This window comes from Epinephelus moara, chromosome 8 (genome assembly GCF_006386435.1).
Source record: "Epinephelus moara isolate mb chromosome 8, YSFRI_EMoa_1.0, whole genome shotgun sequence".
NCBI lineage: Eukaryota > Metazoa > Chordata > Actinopteri > Perciformes > Serranidae > Epinephelus > Epinephelus moara.
Genome location: NC_065513.1, coordinates 30935316 through 30950528, shown reverse-complemented (window position 1 = coordinate 30950528; position 15213 = coordinate 30935316). Strand labels below are relative to the sequence as shown.

The 15213-nt window shown below is 42.7% G+C and overlaps 1 protein-coding gene across 1 annotated transcript in view; it reads right to left on the bottom strand.

Annotated features, from left to right (window-relative positions):
* Positions 1-15213, bottom strand: part of kcnip3b (Kv channel interacting protein 3b, calsenilin) — a 75649-nt gene that overhangs the window by 43043 nt on the left and 17393 nt on the right. The window contains exon 2 of the mRNA XM_050050866.1: positions 6031-6205. Coding sequence (XP_049906823.1) covers positions 6031-6205 — 175 coding nt within the window. The remainder of the gene's footprint in view (positions 1-6030; positions 6206-15213) is intronic.

Genomic DNA, 15213 nt, shown 5'->3' with positions numbered 1-15213 from the left:
GTTACATTAACACATCTTAACACAGGTGGTACTTGAGCTCATCTGAAAGGGCTTTAAGATTACCAAACACATAAGTTTTGGACACAATGAACCAATTTGTCATGGCTGTAGCCCGGACTTCAAAAACACTGTGACCAGGGTTTCAAATTATGCTGACTCATCCTCATCTCTCCAAAAGATTCAAAACTGAAGCCATCAGGGAACTGTTTAAAATGTTCTGATTACTTTGTTTGTTGTCAATATTATTTCCCGAAATGATGCTGTTCAAAGCCTTCTCCCCATTGCCAGGAATATATTCAAAAATCCTTTCTTTTTCCTTTCCCCATAAGAGCACATTTGGGGCACTATGGAAGGCCCGTGGGTTAGGGCTCCTACTACAGTATGAGCTGCTACGTTCTAAATTCGAGTCCAACAGTTTCTTTGTTGCATGTCATTCCCCCTCTTTGTCTCACGGCATTTCCTTTAACATCTCTGCTGTCACTGTCCAATAAAGGCAGATTAGAGTAGGAAATTTAATTAATCCCCAATGAGGGAAACTTATGTGCGAATAGAAGCAACTCATACAGTCAACAATGTACACAGTACATTCAAATGCACAATACAACAAATAAATAACACCATAAAAGGCCATTTGACACATAATCAACAGCTGATATCACATCTAAAAGTGCTCATTAAAAAATCTGACCACTGCTGAGTTGTTCAGAGGAACACTGAGGCATCATGAGTCATTTAGTGAGTCTATTAAAAACAATGTAATGGATGGCCCTTATGACACAGACTATTTTAGTTTGACTGGCTGATTCTAAATAACATCACAGTCATGCTTATAATGAAAAAACATTAATGAATAAGAAAGTAAAATCATCACTGAACCCCGAAAACAACAGTGAGGACATAACGTCTGTGTTCTCAGCTTTGCATAATTAAATATATTCATTTTAAATACAGTGACTGACTACTTGATCATAAAAATAATTATCAGTTGCACAGCAGGTCAGAGTGACATCCATGTCTGGCCTGCATCAGTTATCAAGCCCATCATCCTATCTGCCCATTTGATTCTCCACAAACCCTCAGCTGTAGTGCGTCATATCCAAATGTGTGGATGGACAACTGGGCTCGCTGGCTCCAGCTCTCCACGTCTAAACTAAACCACAGCAGCAGCTTCGACACCACCACCAGCACCACCAGCACCACCACCCCCCCTCTCTCTGATACACATCTCCATCTCTGTGCTTCTATTTTTAGCTGCTGGCCATTACCGAAGTGAGGGCTTGCCCACCGATAATACTGAATCTCTCTTCCCTCGGCACCGCTGAGATGAAATAGATCCCATCACAGCCCTGCTTTTCTCTCTCTCTCTGTAACTGTGTTGTGCTGTTTTTTTTACTCACTGAGCTCCTGTTTCACACAAAGAGCTCTTTCAACGATTTTGCAACCAAAGACTGAAAAAAACACCTGAATGATAATTAAACACTGATCGTGTGTGTTAATGCAGCTGAGAGCAGCCTCCTAACCCCACGAACACTCACTGCTGGGATGTAACAAAGTATATTTACTCAAGTACTGTGTATACTTCTACTCTGCTTCATTTGTCTAACAGCTTTAGTTACTGGTTACTCTGCAGATTACATTTTTTCTTCCCCTTCCTGTCCAGTGAACACCATGTGTCTCCACATGTGTTGATTTTGAATGTTTGTGATAAACTGAACAGTGAAGTGTTCGAGAAAATCATCCTACTTCTTAAGCTGCAACCTTTAACAACCCTCTTGGATCAGCTGGAAAATGAAAAGTTGACTTTTTAGAAATACGTGCATACAAACATGTGACGATCTTACAGAATATGACGCACTGCTGTAGATTAAACTACCCAACAGTATAAGCACAACCTTAACCATCTGCAACATATACATGAATTAATCCAAAAACATCATGTATAACAAACACTGACAAGGAAAATCTTTAGTGCTTTTAGTAAATTCTGCTAATCTTCCATCCATTCATTTTCTGTTACTGCTTATCCTCTTGAGGGCTGCAGGGAGCCTTTAGCTGCAGGTAACATTGGGCGAGAGGCAGGGTACACCCTGGACAGGTCACTAAACTACCACAGCGCTGACACATAGAGACAGACAACCATTCACACTCACATTCACACCTACAGACAATTTAAGGTCACCTATTAACCTTACCTGCATGTCTTTGGACTGTGGGAGGAAGCTGGAGTACTACGAAGCAGGATTTGGAGTTAGCGAGGTAATTTCAGGGTTAACTCTGGGTTTTCAGAACTACGAAGCTGGTTCTCTTTTTACCGGGATAAATCACCATGGTAACTGATGCTGAACAGCTAACCTGCTCCGGAGAAGGTTAACTTCAGAGTACTGGATCACAGCCTGTCAACACCCTGACGTCTGACCAATCAGATCACTGAAGAAAAAAAGTATCCATGGACAAAAGTCCGGAGTCTCAGGTAAAAAACTAGCCTTAATGTTGTTGTAGGTTAGTAAAATCATTTTATTATTCCAGGGCTCTATTTCCACTGGTTTTAAAACAGAGCTTCTAACAAAACAGAGAAATCGTATATAACACTGAACACATGATTTTAGCAGCATTTTAATGTATGCAAAGTTTATTTCAGTCCGCAGTGATAGTGTTGTTATTTTACACTCTGATCACTGCAGCTCAGAATAACATGAGACACCTACACGATGAGAACTGGGATAAAACATGTAATATTTTATTGGAGAAATAATCCACACACTGTTAATTGGCTCCTGTTACTATAAATGCCACATTTTGGTCAGATAGACCTTCTCAGTCATTAACTAGGCTACTTTTCCACCCTGGCATCAGTCTAGTCAGTAGTTAAGGCCCATAGCTCAGTGATACCTGCATGTAATTTAAGTATCAGATGATGGTGAATTTTTGGATAGTGTTTTCAATGTTTCTAGATTTTCTGTTTTAAGATTACAGAGTGTCCTTTACATCCTGTGTCAGTGACATTATATTGTGTTGCTGTTTCATCTCATATCATACGAAGCAGCATATTTCATTCATGGTTCTGATGATGTTGCTTGTAATTAACACTCCCTGCCTCTTTCACAAGAACGCACTCCTGACTGGATAGGAAAACCCAGAGTTGACTGAAGTAGTTGATAACCAGCTTTGTAGTACTTGTTATCCAGACAGCCACTGTTAGGGTTAGTCAAACCAGAGAAGGAAAAGATATCCTGGGTAAGTTGAATTGACTTCATTGTACAGGCATTGCAAGCAATCCTGTTTGTCCAACAAAACCTGGACCAAAAACACCTGAACCAGCTGCTGAAACATTTTTCTCGTCATGTTCATCATTTTCAGCCTAAAGAAACGTAAAACTGAGCGACCCACAGTACCTTCTAGATACTAAAAATTGCTCAAAACTTTCATAAACATCAGCAGTTATCTGTTATTGCCACTTGGGGACGCCAAAGTGCAAAGATTCCTGGTGACACTGTGCGGAAAACATGACGGCACTAGTGTAGTGCTGCCGCTGGAGCCAAGAGAGGAAAAGGAGAGCAGACACCTACCTGAAGCAAGGTGTGTTTGTGTGTGTGTGTGTGTGTGTGTGTGTGTGTGTGTGTGTGTGTGTGTGTGTGTGTGTGTGTGTGTGTGTGTGTGAGAGAGAGATCAACAGGATTGTGTGATAACAAGCCACAAGGGCGAGCCTTATACGACTGGATCTAGCTCTCACATTTCAGTGACCTGATAGAGTATCATTACATGGTGCATGAGGCTGAGCTGGCCTCAGACCTTAAAGATGGGTCACAATCACACACACATCCGCTTCATTAAGTCTCATTAAAGCTGTCTTGAGCCTGAGGTACTGTTTGTTTTTTAATGACTGTGGCCTTTATTTAAATTCTCAAAACTGCTTTTAGATCCAAAACAAGGCGTCTGTTTTTATGTGAGGAGGAGAATACAGCAGGTAGGACAGGAAAACAGGAGGCAAGGAGAAGAAGGGAAGGAGATAAGGAGCTAGAGAAGGACATGAGGATGTAATGAAAGCAAGAATGAAGCAGTGGAGGACAAAAATAAGTAGGGAAGCAAACACGTAGTTAGTAAAGATAAAGTAGAAGAGCAAGTGGAGAGGAATAAGTAGCAAAGGAGACAAGTAAGTGGTAAAGGACAGTAGAGGAGGCAGGGATGGATAAGATGAAGTAGGGAAGGAAACAAGTAAGCAGTAACAGAAAGGAAAGAGGGAAAAGATGGGTAGGAGAAAGTAGGAAAGGAGACAAGTTAGGGAAAGCAAGGAGCAGCAAAGGACAGGAACAAACAGGGAGGAAAACAAGGTGGTAATAAAGGAGAGGAGGACAGGATGGACAGAACAAAGTAGCAAAGGAAACTAGGAGGTCATTCAGAAAAATCAGGCAGAAAAAATAGGAAGACGTAGGGAAGGGGACAAGTAGATAAGGAAGGAAAGAGGTAGACTGGACAGTAAGACTGCAGGAAACATGAAGGTAGTAAAGGACAGGAGGGGACATAGATGGAGTGATAAAAAGGTGGAAAGAACAAAGAGACAAGTAGGTATGGAAGGAAAGAAGGGGAGGCAGGAATGGACATGACAGAGGGAAGGAGACAAGAAAGCACTGAAGGAAAGTAGGGGTGCTTTTCATAATGCTATTATGCTTCCTCACATCCTTTCTCTCCCGTGACCCAGATATCATTCTGCTTTCGCCATCATGAAGGATTGTCCAATAACTTAAATTACACCTCAAGGGGATGAGAAGCAAGGAGAGAGGAGGCTACTGGAGGAGATAGAGCGAGGACACACACACTATGTGTCCCCTCCTCACAAATTTCTCTCAAATCCTCGCTGGGAGGAGCTAAGACGCAAGCTTGAGATGCACAAGGAAGACAAGGAGACATAATAGCATAATGAAAAGGACCCAAACATCCGGGCAACACTGCCTGTGTAAGCAGTGTGTGATGGTCACCTCGCTGAACTGCTGCAGCTCATATGTGTGCTGTGTTCACATAGACAGCATTGTTGCCTGCTGCAGCGTCACACGTACAGTGTGGCTGCTCTTATCTGAAAAAGAAAAAAAAGAGGTTCCACGACACACGTGCTGCTCGCACAGGCAGTGTGGCCCAGGCATAAGAGGCAGGGACAGACAGGGAGCACCAGGGAAGGAAAAAAGGAGTTACTGAAGGAAAAGATGAGGCAGAGAAGGACAAGAAGAAGTAGGGAAGGACACAATGAGGCCATTAAGTGCAGGAGGAAGAAGGAAAGGGAGGATGATGTGATGAAATCAGTTGAAAAGGTGAAACACTTTCAACATCTTTCTTCCTGATTGTTGTTATATGAACAAAAAAAATAAAACTTGTGTGTCAGAAGTCACACGTGAAAACTCATCAGGAAAAGCATGAGAAGAAGCTGAAATAAAAGGAGGCGATAACTGCACCTCTGTGGGCTCAACTATGACTATAAATCAGCACGTAACAATGCTGAGAGCTTTGAAAATAGCGCTTTCACACTTTCATTCAGAAACACCTCAGGCAAGAGATTAAGAGTGCATGATTACAGCTAAGCCACTGGGTGGAGCACTGAGACTAAGTGCATGAAAACCAGGACTGGAGCCCAGTCCAAACAACATACTGGATCCAGGAAGATATGGAAAACATTCAGGCTGTCCTGATTAGTCTTGTAGAGCATAAGAGAGACAGAAACGGTCAGAGGCAGTTTAACAGAGGCACAGAGGAGGTGTCAGAGTATTTCAGTTTTGTGTAGAGAGTGTAAATGGTGAAGCAGGATGTAGAGACATTTGATAAATGAGCTTATGCGACTAAATGATCTCTGGATACTTGACCCTGAGGTCACCTTCCCAGCACAATGAGCCGGTCATGCCCACAGGGACCTGTGGAGCCCAGCAGAGGTCCAGCCAGTCAATTCAGCAATCAATTCAAACTCTGTTAGTCACACTTGTGCATTCACCACATCGTCAGTCTCACCACACATCACTCGAGATTGGTTTCTCCCCTGCTCCCTCTCACCTTTGTCCTGTGGCTGTGTGCTGGCGATGATCCATTTGACCAGGCAGCACTTCATCAGAGCTTTCCGAGAGAACCGCGGCTTCTGCCACTTCCCAGAATCTTTCGCTCTACTCGGCGCAGGCTCAACGCCGTTGGCATCTCCCAGCAGGCTGCCATCCACCACCTTGCCGTCCACCTGGAGGACGGGGGAGGACGTGGGAGGAGGGAGGGATAGAGAGAGTTCAGGTCAATATGGAAATGAACCAAAGTGGGCGCAGATCTTTGAATTAAGCAGGAGATTATGCGTGTGCCTGGAAAATATGATTAGCCTCTGATCTGGAGGTGTTTCAGGAACACTGTAAAGAGGTTCAACAAGAGTTCAGTTGAGTTCAGTATGAGGCTTTAAGAGATTTGCTTTTTAATAATTTGAGTTTTTTTGGACAGTTTGTGTCCAAATCTACTCTCTGCTACAGCTCCACCTTATAAACTAACCTGTTATTATGATATGACCAGGCAGCGTGAACAGACGGACACAAACAGACATAAACAAACAGACAAACAGATATATACTCTTCCTCTGCTTACTCAGGACAAGCTATGGGAATTAAAATAACACATCACACTGTAATGATCTAATTTGTTTTAGTTAATAGTTGATAAACTAATTTTACATTGCAGCCCAGTCACCAGATGAAACTGCCAGCATCGTACCTTTCTACAAACCATGGATACATTTTATTTGTACATTTCTAAATTGACGTTGTATATGAGCTGACTTTGTCATTGGGAGGTGGACAGGATGATGGATGGTGTGACACTGAGACACCTGTCAAGCTGCAGACCACTGTTTTAGACCAACAAATGACAAACCCGGTTGTTTTTTAGTGAGTCTTCACTGTGTTTCCAGCTGCTTTTTTGCCACCAAACGTGAGGGTTTTAGCAACCCATCGCTCTATATCTATCACAGATAGTGCCATGAAAAGTGGTTGTTTTTAACCAAGACATTGCTATGTTTCCAGTTGAGATTGTGCTATTACAAGCGGGTGTTTTAAGCCAAAACATGATCTTTTCCTAACTATAACCAAGTAGTTTTTGTGCCTAAACCCAACACATTAACCACAGCCATGTTAAAACATAAAGAAACGTAAATGTAAAACGTATTCACTCAATAATAACCTTCCAAAGGCCGCATCTCTGGATTGCAGAAACGTTCGATGCTAACATTTATGCTGGCTAATGGGTTGCAAATTACATTGACTGTTCTTTTTTTGGCCACTTGGGGGCAGTGGAAACAAACACTCCTCCTGCATCTCTCCCCTCTTTGTCCTTAGCCCCTCCCACCAGACAACCATAGGCATATGCATGCTCTTCATACAATAACCCAGTGCTTCCCATACCATGCTTTATTCGTTCTTATTTCAGTGTAGTTGCACACAGCATGTTCACTCAGCCACTCCTTGCCCTGCTCTCTCTCTGTTAATCAGACCACAAATAAGACATGAATTAGCTAGCTAGCCACCCCATGGTCCTTCTGCCTTGCTCCCCACCACAGTCTGGGAGACAGATCTTTGGTTAGTGGCTGTGGTGGCTCAGACTGACCAGCACAAACCCCCCAGTGCTGGGTTGTCACAGCTGGCTGGTGGCCAGCAGCAGCACTGGGTCTGACCTGTGTAACAGCAGCAACAGAAAGTTTGCAGATGCAGACACCAGTAGGAGCTGTCTTCAGAGTTGCTGCCCGCTCTCCTGCCAGCATGGTGGACTGTAGCAGTGGGTAGTGAGGCGGAAGACACACTTTGATTTGAGGCTCTCGCTAACATTGGCTACATAAACATCAAATTGAAGCCGAAGCCATGAGCCTTTAGCTCCAGTTAGCAGAACAGCTAAACTATCAGCAACATTTTCTCTCCATCTCCGAAACGATTCACTGACACTAACACATTTTGTTCTGTTTATTGTCAGGCTCTCTTTTAGACTCTGTTTGATAAGTCCGACTTCCTTTTTGAGGTTGATTTGCAGTGTAGGCTGTTGTTATTAATGCTGCAACAGCAACTTTTTCTGCAGGATTCCCCGCCATTGAATCAGGCTTTCGTGGAAGGGGTGTGCACGCATATCTGCATTTGTAAAAGGACCATGATCTCTGATTGGCTAAAGTCTCTCGTCACAGGCTAGCTTTTCTAAAGCCCGTTTTCTCAGTCCACTTAAATTAAAATATGCTCAAAATTTATTATGGGACTTTTTCCCAGTAAAGCCAATATTAAACTGTATACCCCAGCTTCAAATGTTTTTTTGTTTACCTTTAGTTATACAAAATCCAAAGGCCTGTGGCAACTGCACGAATTTAGAACAACCAAAATAAACATATAGCAATGCTATATGCGCAACGATTGCCACATGACCTCTTAAAGTTTTAACCTTCATCACTGATATAATATTTTCTAAATGTGTTTGCTTTCATGTATTTATATATAAAAAATACACCCATCTATCTCTAATTAATTAACAGTAATAATAATAGGTTGGAGCAGCTCTTGGATCCCTGTGTTTGAGTCGTGTAAGCCAACACCACCATCATGTAGCTGTTGTTCCACTCACCATATGGTCTGAAAAATGTTTTAATAATGATGGATTATAACCGTCTGGCTGCAGATCAGAACAATCCTCTGACACTGAGCTGATACAGGAAAAGAAAAGGAGATGGCCATCTTCAGTTTCACACAGTCTAATTCAAGTGTTCAAATCTGTGATGGACACTAAAGAGTTTTTTCTTGGACTGCTGAAAGACTCAAACCTTGACATCAGCTTTCGAAGAAATCAAAGCGGAGGTGAGGTTCCTTTAATATTTCTGAGTTAAACACTATCACATCTAGGAATATCTTCCCTTCAGGTTTAATTTCAGATGAACTGAAAGCCTGTTTCTTTTTCATTTTCTTATTCAGCTCCAATTTATCAAAGTGACTCTTACTATGCAGGACCAATCCCCCTCCAGCTCATTCATATTCACCGTTTATCCTCTTTCATCAGCGGAGATAAACTTCACATCAAAGTTTTTTCTTTTTTTTGTTTCTTTTTTTGCTCTAATATATTTTTCAATTTCTCTCCCTTCATATCTTGGCATCCTTTTAGTTTCTTCTACAGCAAACACTGATTGGATTTGATGTGATCTGATTTAACAAAATGTCTTTTTTTAAAATCTCAACAAGCTTTAATAAGCTGCACACACACGGACAACACACACATACATGTGTACACTGGAGCAAGTGTGGGGAGGAAGATGAAAGAGGTGAAGACAGAACAAACAGCATCTCTGTTTACTCTGTGGGGAGGAGAGGGAAAGCAAAGGATGACAGTGGGAGAAGAGGGGGGAGAAAGGGAGGGCGATGGGAGGAGGAAGCCCACAAACGCACAGAGAGGATTTCAAATGGCTATTTGATCCCATGGGAGTCTGACCATGCAAATCCCTTATTTTAAGGTAATGAGAGAGAACAAGGAAGGAAAAATAGAGAAAGAGAAAAAGATGTGTGGAGGTCTGCTCGTGTTCCTGGAAGAAGTGGAGTCAATTAGCATAATGAATGCTGGCCTATCTGAGAAGAAGAGCAAAGGACGGCCAGAGGACGGAGGGATGGAGGATGGAGGATGGGAAGATGGAGGAGATGAAGATATGAGAGCACTTTGCTGGGGAATACATTCACAGGGCTATTTCTGTGCATCTTCCACATGAAGAGACGGATAAAAAGAGCTAAAGATGAGAGAGGAAAAGGCGGGGAAGAGGGAGGACTACGAGGAGTGAACATCTGCATAGATACACACAGAGTCGAACTGGCTCCTAACGTAATGACAACACACTGAAATGGAAAGAAGATGACGGAAACAATTTCCATTCATCCCAACATCTATTTATTCACAGATCAACGGCGGCACGGCAGAGAGGAGTAATGTGAAAAAAAGGCTCCGCAGTGACTCGCTTCCTCGGAGGAGTAAATTAGAAAGAAAGAATTGTTTTTAAATATGAATTTTCAATGGAAGTCACAAATTGGAAAGAGGAGGCTGCGAGACAAACAGATGCAGACAGATGCAGTGTAAACACAAGAAAATTCAGCGCTACTTTAGTTGTTTATTCACGGACCGCTGGACACACAGGCATACTTACAATCATAAGGGGCACACACACACACACACACACACACACACACACACACACATACATCTCATAGGGCAGAACATATACCCATAACGCTCAAAGCAAACACAGGGCAGCGATGCACATGGCTATAAATTATTAAATATCAGTCGCCCTGTTGTTAGTTCAATGAATGTTGGTTTACATGAAGCGTAAACTCTGGCCTCATTACATGGAAGGTTTTCTCACTGTTAGTCTCACTGTACCCAACCGAGGGACAGTCTGATCCAGTTAAAGAATAAAGTACATCAGCTGCTGGAAATCTACTGCAAAACATAAACTTCAAAGCTATGTAGCACTGAACAGAAAGTGACCACAGCCTGGTGCATTCACTCAGGTACCATACTTATAGAGATAGTTTGGATCTTTTGAAGTCGGGTTGTATGAGGTATGTATCCATTGTCAGTGTATTACCTACAGCTGACGTCAGTCGGCACGCCCCCAGTTTGGAGGAGCAGGCCAACACATTCTCACTCCAACCTCGTCACATTCTGACGTTTGGTTTCCACTCTCTCGGGTGAAAGACAGTGTTTGTTGGACCCATCCACCACCTGTCCTGCCCCATTTGGACTTTTGCCACCTTAACTTTTGTCCTCCTCCTGCCCCGTGTCCCCCTGACGCTGCCAGGTGCTGTTAAACTATAATGGCAACCGGCCGCGTATCATGCCAAAGTTTAAGGGTGCCTTTTTTCGTTGGTTTCTGTCACTGCCCAAGCACCTGATGTCAATGACTTTTGGAATGAGACTGGGCTTGGCAGGCTGAAAGCTAAGCAATGTTGTGAAGTGGTCAGCAACCAAACATGTTTTAGCCAACAAAAAACCAAGGCCCACCTAAAAAAAATCAACATCACTTTAAGTGCACGCTATCTTTAGAATATTTTCACTGCTCTATCTTGTTGCCAGACAATGATTTCTGATGGTGAAGCCATTATATTTCTCTCTCCAAAGCCAGACTCATAAAACAGTGATTTAACATTGTTTAACACAGGAGCTGCTGGTCTACACTGCCTCGACCAGTTTTAATTGTGTTATTGTGTGACTCTGGCGTTTAAAGGGTTACTTGAGCATTTCTATTTGATACTACTTAAGACTTAAGACTTCTACTCAACTACATTTGTAAGGGCAATATTTTTTTCTTCAATGCATGTGTTTTGGCCATAAGGGTCCACTGATCAAATGAATCAAAAGTGTTTTTCATTGAAAACTACATTTTCTATATTACAAGTGCTTTTACTTTTGGTAAAGTATATATTGATGCTAATAGTATTTCTTTACTGTGGTCCTCCTTTTTTCACTTCCACACTGGCCAGAGACGACAGACTTCTGCCAACAACAAGACAGATCAGCACCTCCTGTTACACTACAAACTGTATAAAGACAAAAGCATCAAATTCTCTGCTGAAATAAAACTCAGATACCAGGGGTTTAAAAGACCAACACAGAATTCAATATTTACTTGGGAAAAAAGCTGACATCGCCATGGAGGCAGAGAAATATGTCAGAGCCTGAGGGAAAACCAGTAGAATAACACATGAAACTTCACTCTCACTCCTTGATTTGATTTTATCTCTTTCTTCCTATCTCAGTCAAATATTAAACTATATGTCATCATTTATACATATACTTATACTTACTTAAATTTATTGTACGGCACTGACATATAATCACTGTGTAAAGTTGTTGTATTAGCAAACAGTTAACTGTTTACACATCCAGCAAACACAGATCCACATTATCATGAAATTTGAGTCTTGTTTTTGGCCATCAGGTGAATACAAGTCCAATATTCACCCTCTTTTAGCTCTGGTTTTGGTCTCCACTACTTTCTGAGGAAACAATCCATCCATCCATCCATCCATCCATCTTCATCCACTTATCAAGGGCTGAGTCGGGGGGGGCGGCAGGCAACACAAAGCACCCAGACGTCCCTCTCCCCAGCAAAGCTTTCCAGCTCCTCCTGGGGGACCCCATGGCGTTCCCAGGCCAAATGAAATACAGTATATCATCCCTCCAGCGTGTTCTGCGTCTGCCCTGGGGCCTCCTACCAGTGGGATGTGTCCGAAACACCTCGTCCTTGCGATGCCTGAACCATAAAGGAGCAGCGGCTCTACTCTGAGCTCCCTCCGGGAAACAACCCATGGCCAGAATAAAAGTTGGCAATATCTGTTTCTGTAAACCATAGATAAAATAACATTTCTCAATGTAGCAGACACATGTAAACTCTACATTTCTTTACGGTTCAACAACGATATGGTTATGTTTAGGCACAAAAACGACTTGATCATAGCAAGGAAAACACACAGTGGCTACGGTTACATGACGGCTTCTCATCGGAATGAAATAAATCTGAATGAAATCATTCGGAATTAAAGTTTTTCCAGGTAGTTTACATGGGAAATATTCATTCCGAATGAGGGTTTACATGGGAGATCAGTTCAATCGCCTTTATTCAGGTCTGCGCAAGGTTTGGGGCAGGGAAGGTTTCTGATTGGATAGGGGGCGGGGCGGATGTTACGTGTTTACGTTTACCGAAAAGACTGTAGAAAACACTGTAGTCCTCACTCCGGATAACAAGATGCTTGACGACGCCGTTCTTAGTGCCTTTTTCAGGCGTGTTTTGCTTATATTCTTGAAGCAGCAGTACGACAACAACCTTGTTCTGCTAATGCTTCATCTGTTGAGGAGGAGAAGAGAGGTAGAAGACGGTGCTGTGGTGAATGGAAACCGGTGAGTGCAACGAGTCTGACTGCTCTATCTCAGCCCGTTGCTATGCAGCCCGTTGCTATGCAGCCCGTTGCTATGCAGCCCGTTGCTATGCGCGCTATATACGTCATCGCGCCAGAAGGGCAAGGAAACGAGCATGCGCAGAAAGACCGGAATGAACATAAAGAGGAGTGTATACATGCACACAAAATTCTTTCATTCGGAATGACAAACGGAATAAACCATCTCCTTTAATCGGATTTAATTTTCAATCGGAATGACCGTTTACATGACCACTTTTAATTGGCCTTTCATTCCGATTAAAAGTGGAATTAAACTGTCCATGTAAACGTACTGAACTGATAGCTTGGTTCAAAACAACTGCGTTTCGTGGCACTATCCCCACACATTAGCACACCAGCCTCGTCACATAATGATGTTTGGTCATGGACTCTCCAAGTCCAGATACAACATTTGGCTTTAGAATCTTAAAGGGCACTAACACCGATCTCTCAGGTGATAGTTGGTGTTTATTGGACCCATCCCGCCCGCTCCAGTCAGACTTTGGCTGCCTTAACTTTCGTCCTTGTCCCGCCACATTCTACTACTACTAGCTACTGGCTACATATCATACTGATGTTAACGGACAACTTATTTCACTGGTTTCTGACGCCGCAAGTTGCTGCCCAAGGGCCTGATTTTGCCATCTTCAGAGTGAGACCGGGCTCTCTATCTCTATCTATCTATCAGTTTGTTAGCTGAAAGGCCACTGAAAAAGCACCAATGAATCACTATAAAATAACTGTTTTTGTTGTTTGTTGGTAAAACAAACAGTGGTCTGCAGCTTGGCAGACATCTAGCCTTGGTGACACCCAACCACCATCCCCTTAACCTCCCAATGACAAAGCGGCTCATACACATCACATTAGAGAGGCTGATATGCGTATGTAATGTGTCCATGGTTTGAAGAGATGTAAATTGCCACCAATTTCTTCTGCCAACTGAGTGGAGGGAAATATCTGTCTCTTTAGCTGTTAAATGCTCCACTATGTTCCCCAGTATGTCACTAACTTTGCCTGCCATTTGAGAACTGAAGATGTTGTGGACATTTGGTTCTCTTTTGCAGCCAATAAAGCTTCAGGCTGGAAAACAATGAGTTAAAGGATGCTAAAAATCTCTGTAGAGCTGAGGGGAGTAGCAGAGTTAGTAAAAGCAATAAAAAAATAAATAAATAAAAAAAAAGTGACGATATATAAATATTGTGTGCAGCTTTAATTATACTGTATGTTTGCTTTATTTTCTTTCAGTACAGCATGTTTTATAATGTGTAAACCCTTTATTTCTGTTTCTTACATTCTTGTCATAACAGAGTGAGACAGACGAGATGGGAGTTAGAGTGATAGAAAGAGAGGAGACAGCGAGAGATGCGGTCTTTGAATGTCATATTAGCGGATGGGAGGTTCCATTAATAAGTTATAAGTGATTAACATTTTACCAGGCCACAGCAGAGATACAGCATGTTCTGATATAATGTCCCAGCTCACATGCACTCAGACTTTTTCTCAGCATGACTCAAACTCACCCGGCAGAGGTTCATTTTTTCCACCTCCCTGCCTCTTCAAGGTCAAAATGTTTTAATATGCTACTCCAGGGAAATCCTGGATTCAAAGAGGATGTAATAAAACGCCTTCTGAACCAGCTACAATAACCTTTCTTTGACATCTGTCACTTTTAGAGCTGCGGATAACGAGTAACTTACTATCAAAGTGCTTGTTTGCCTTTCTGTCAGCGTAATTGGACAGTTCAGAATAAATCTATAACTGGCTGCCCTTGTGTCTTGTGTGTGGTTAATTAGGGCTCAGTATTGAACATCCATAGATTTTTACAGCAAGTCCTCCAAATTAAACGACACAATGCATCTGTAACTGCCCTTTATAGTAAGTTATGGTAAAAATGGTTAAAGGATAACTTTGGTATTTTTCAACCTGGGCCCTATTTCCCCATGTGTATGTGTGCGTATGATTCATAGGTACAACTCGTTTTAAAATTGGTTCAGTATTGAGGGAGGTGGATGCAGCCGGCAGCCGTGAGGTAGATATGGGGGCAAATGGGTCCCATATAAGTTTGCGCATTGAGGGCTCTAGTTTCCCGGCGCAGCGCAGGGTGGCGAACCCCGCGCAGAGCTAGTTTCGAGCAGCGCAACCCAAGGTGCGCTCAGTTTGGTAGTTTGGCAGACCAAGGTGCGCTGAGATGGGTGTGGCGGCACAGCAGGGGGAGGTGTCGACAGATCCAGCTTGGCGCAGTGACAGTTTCGTGCCAAAAGGC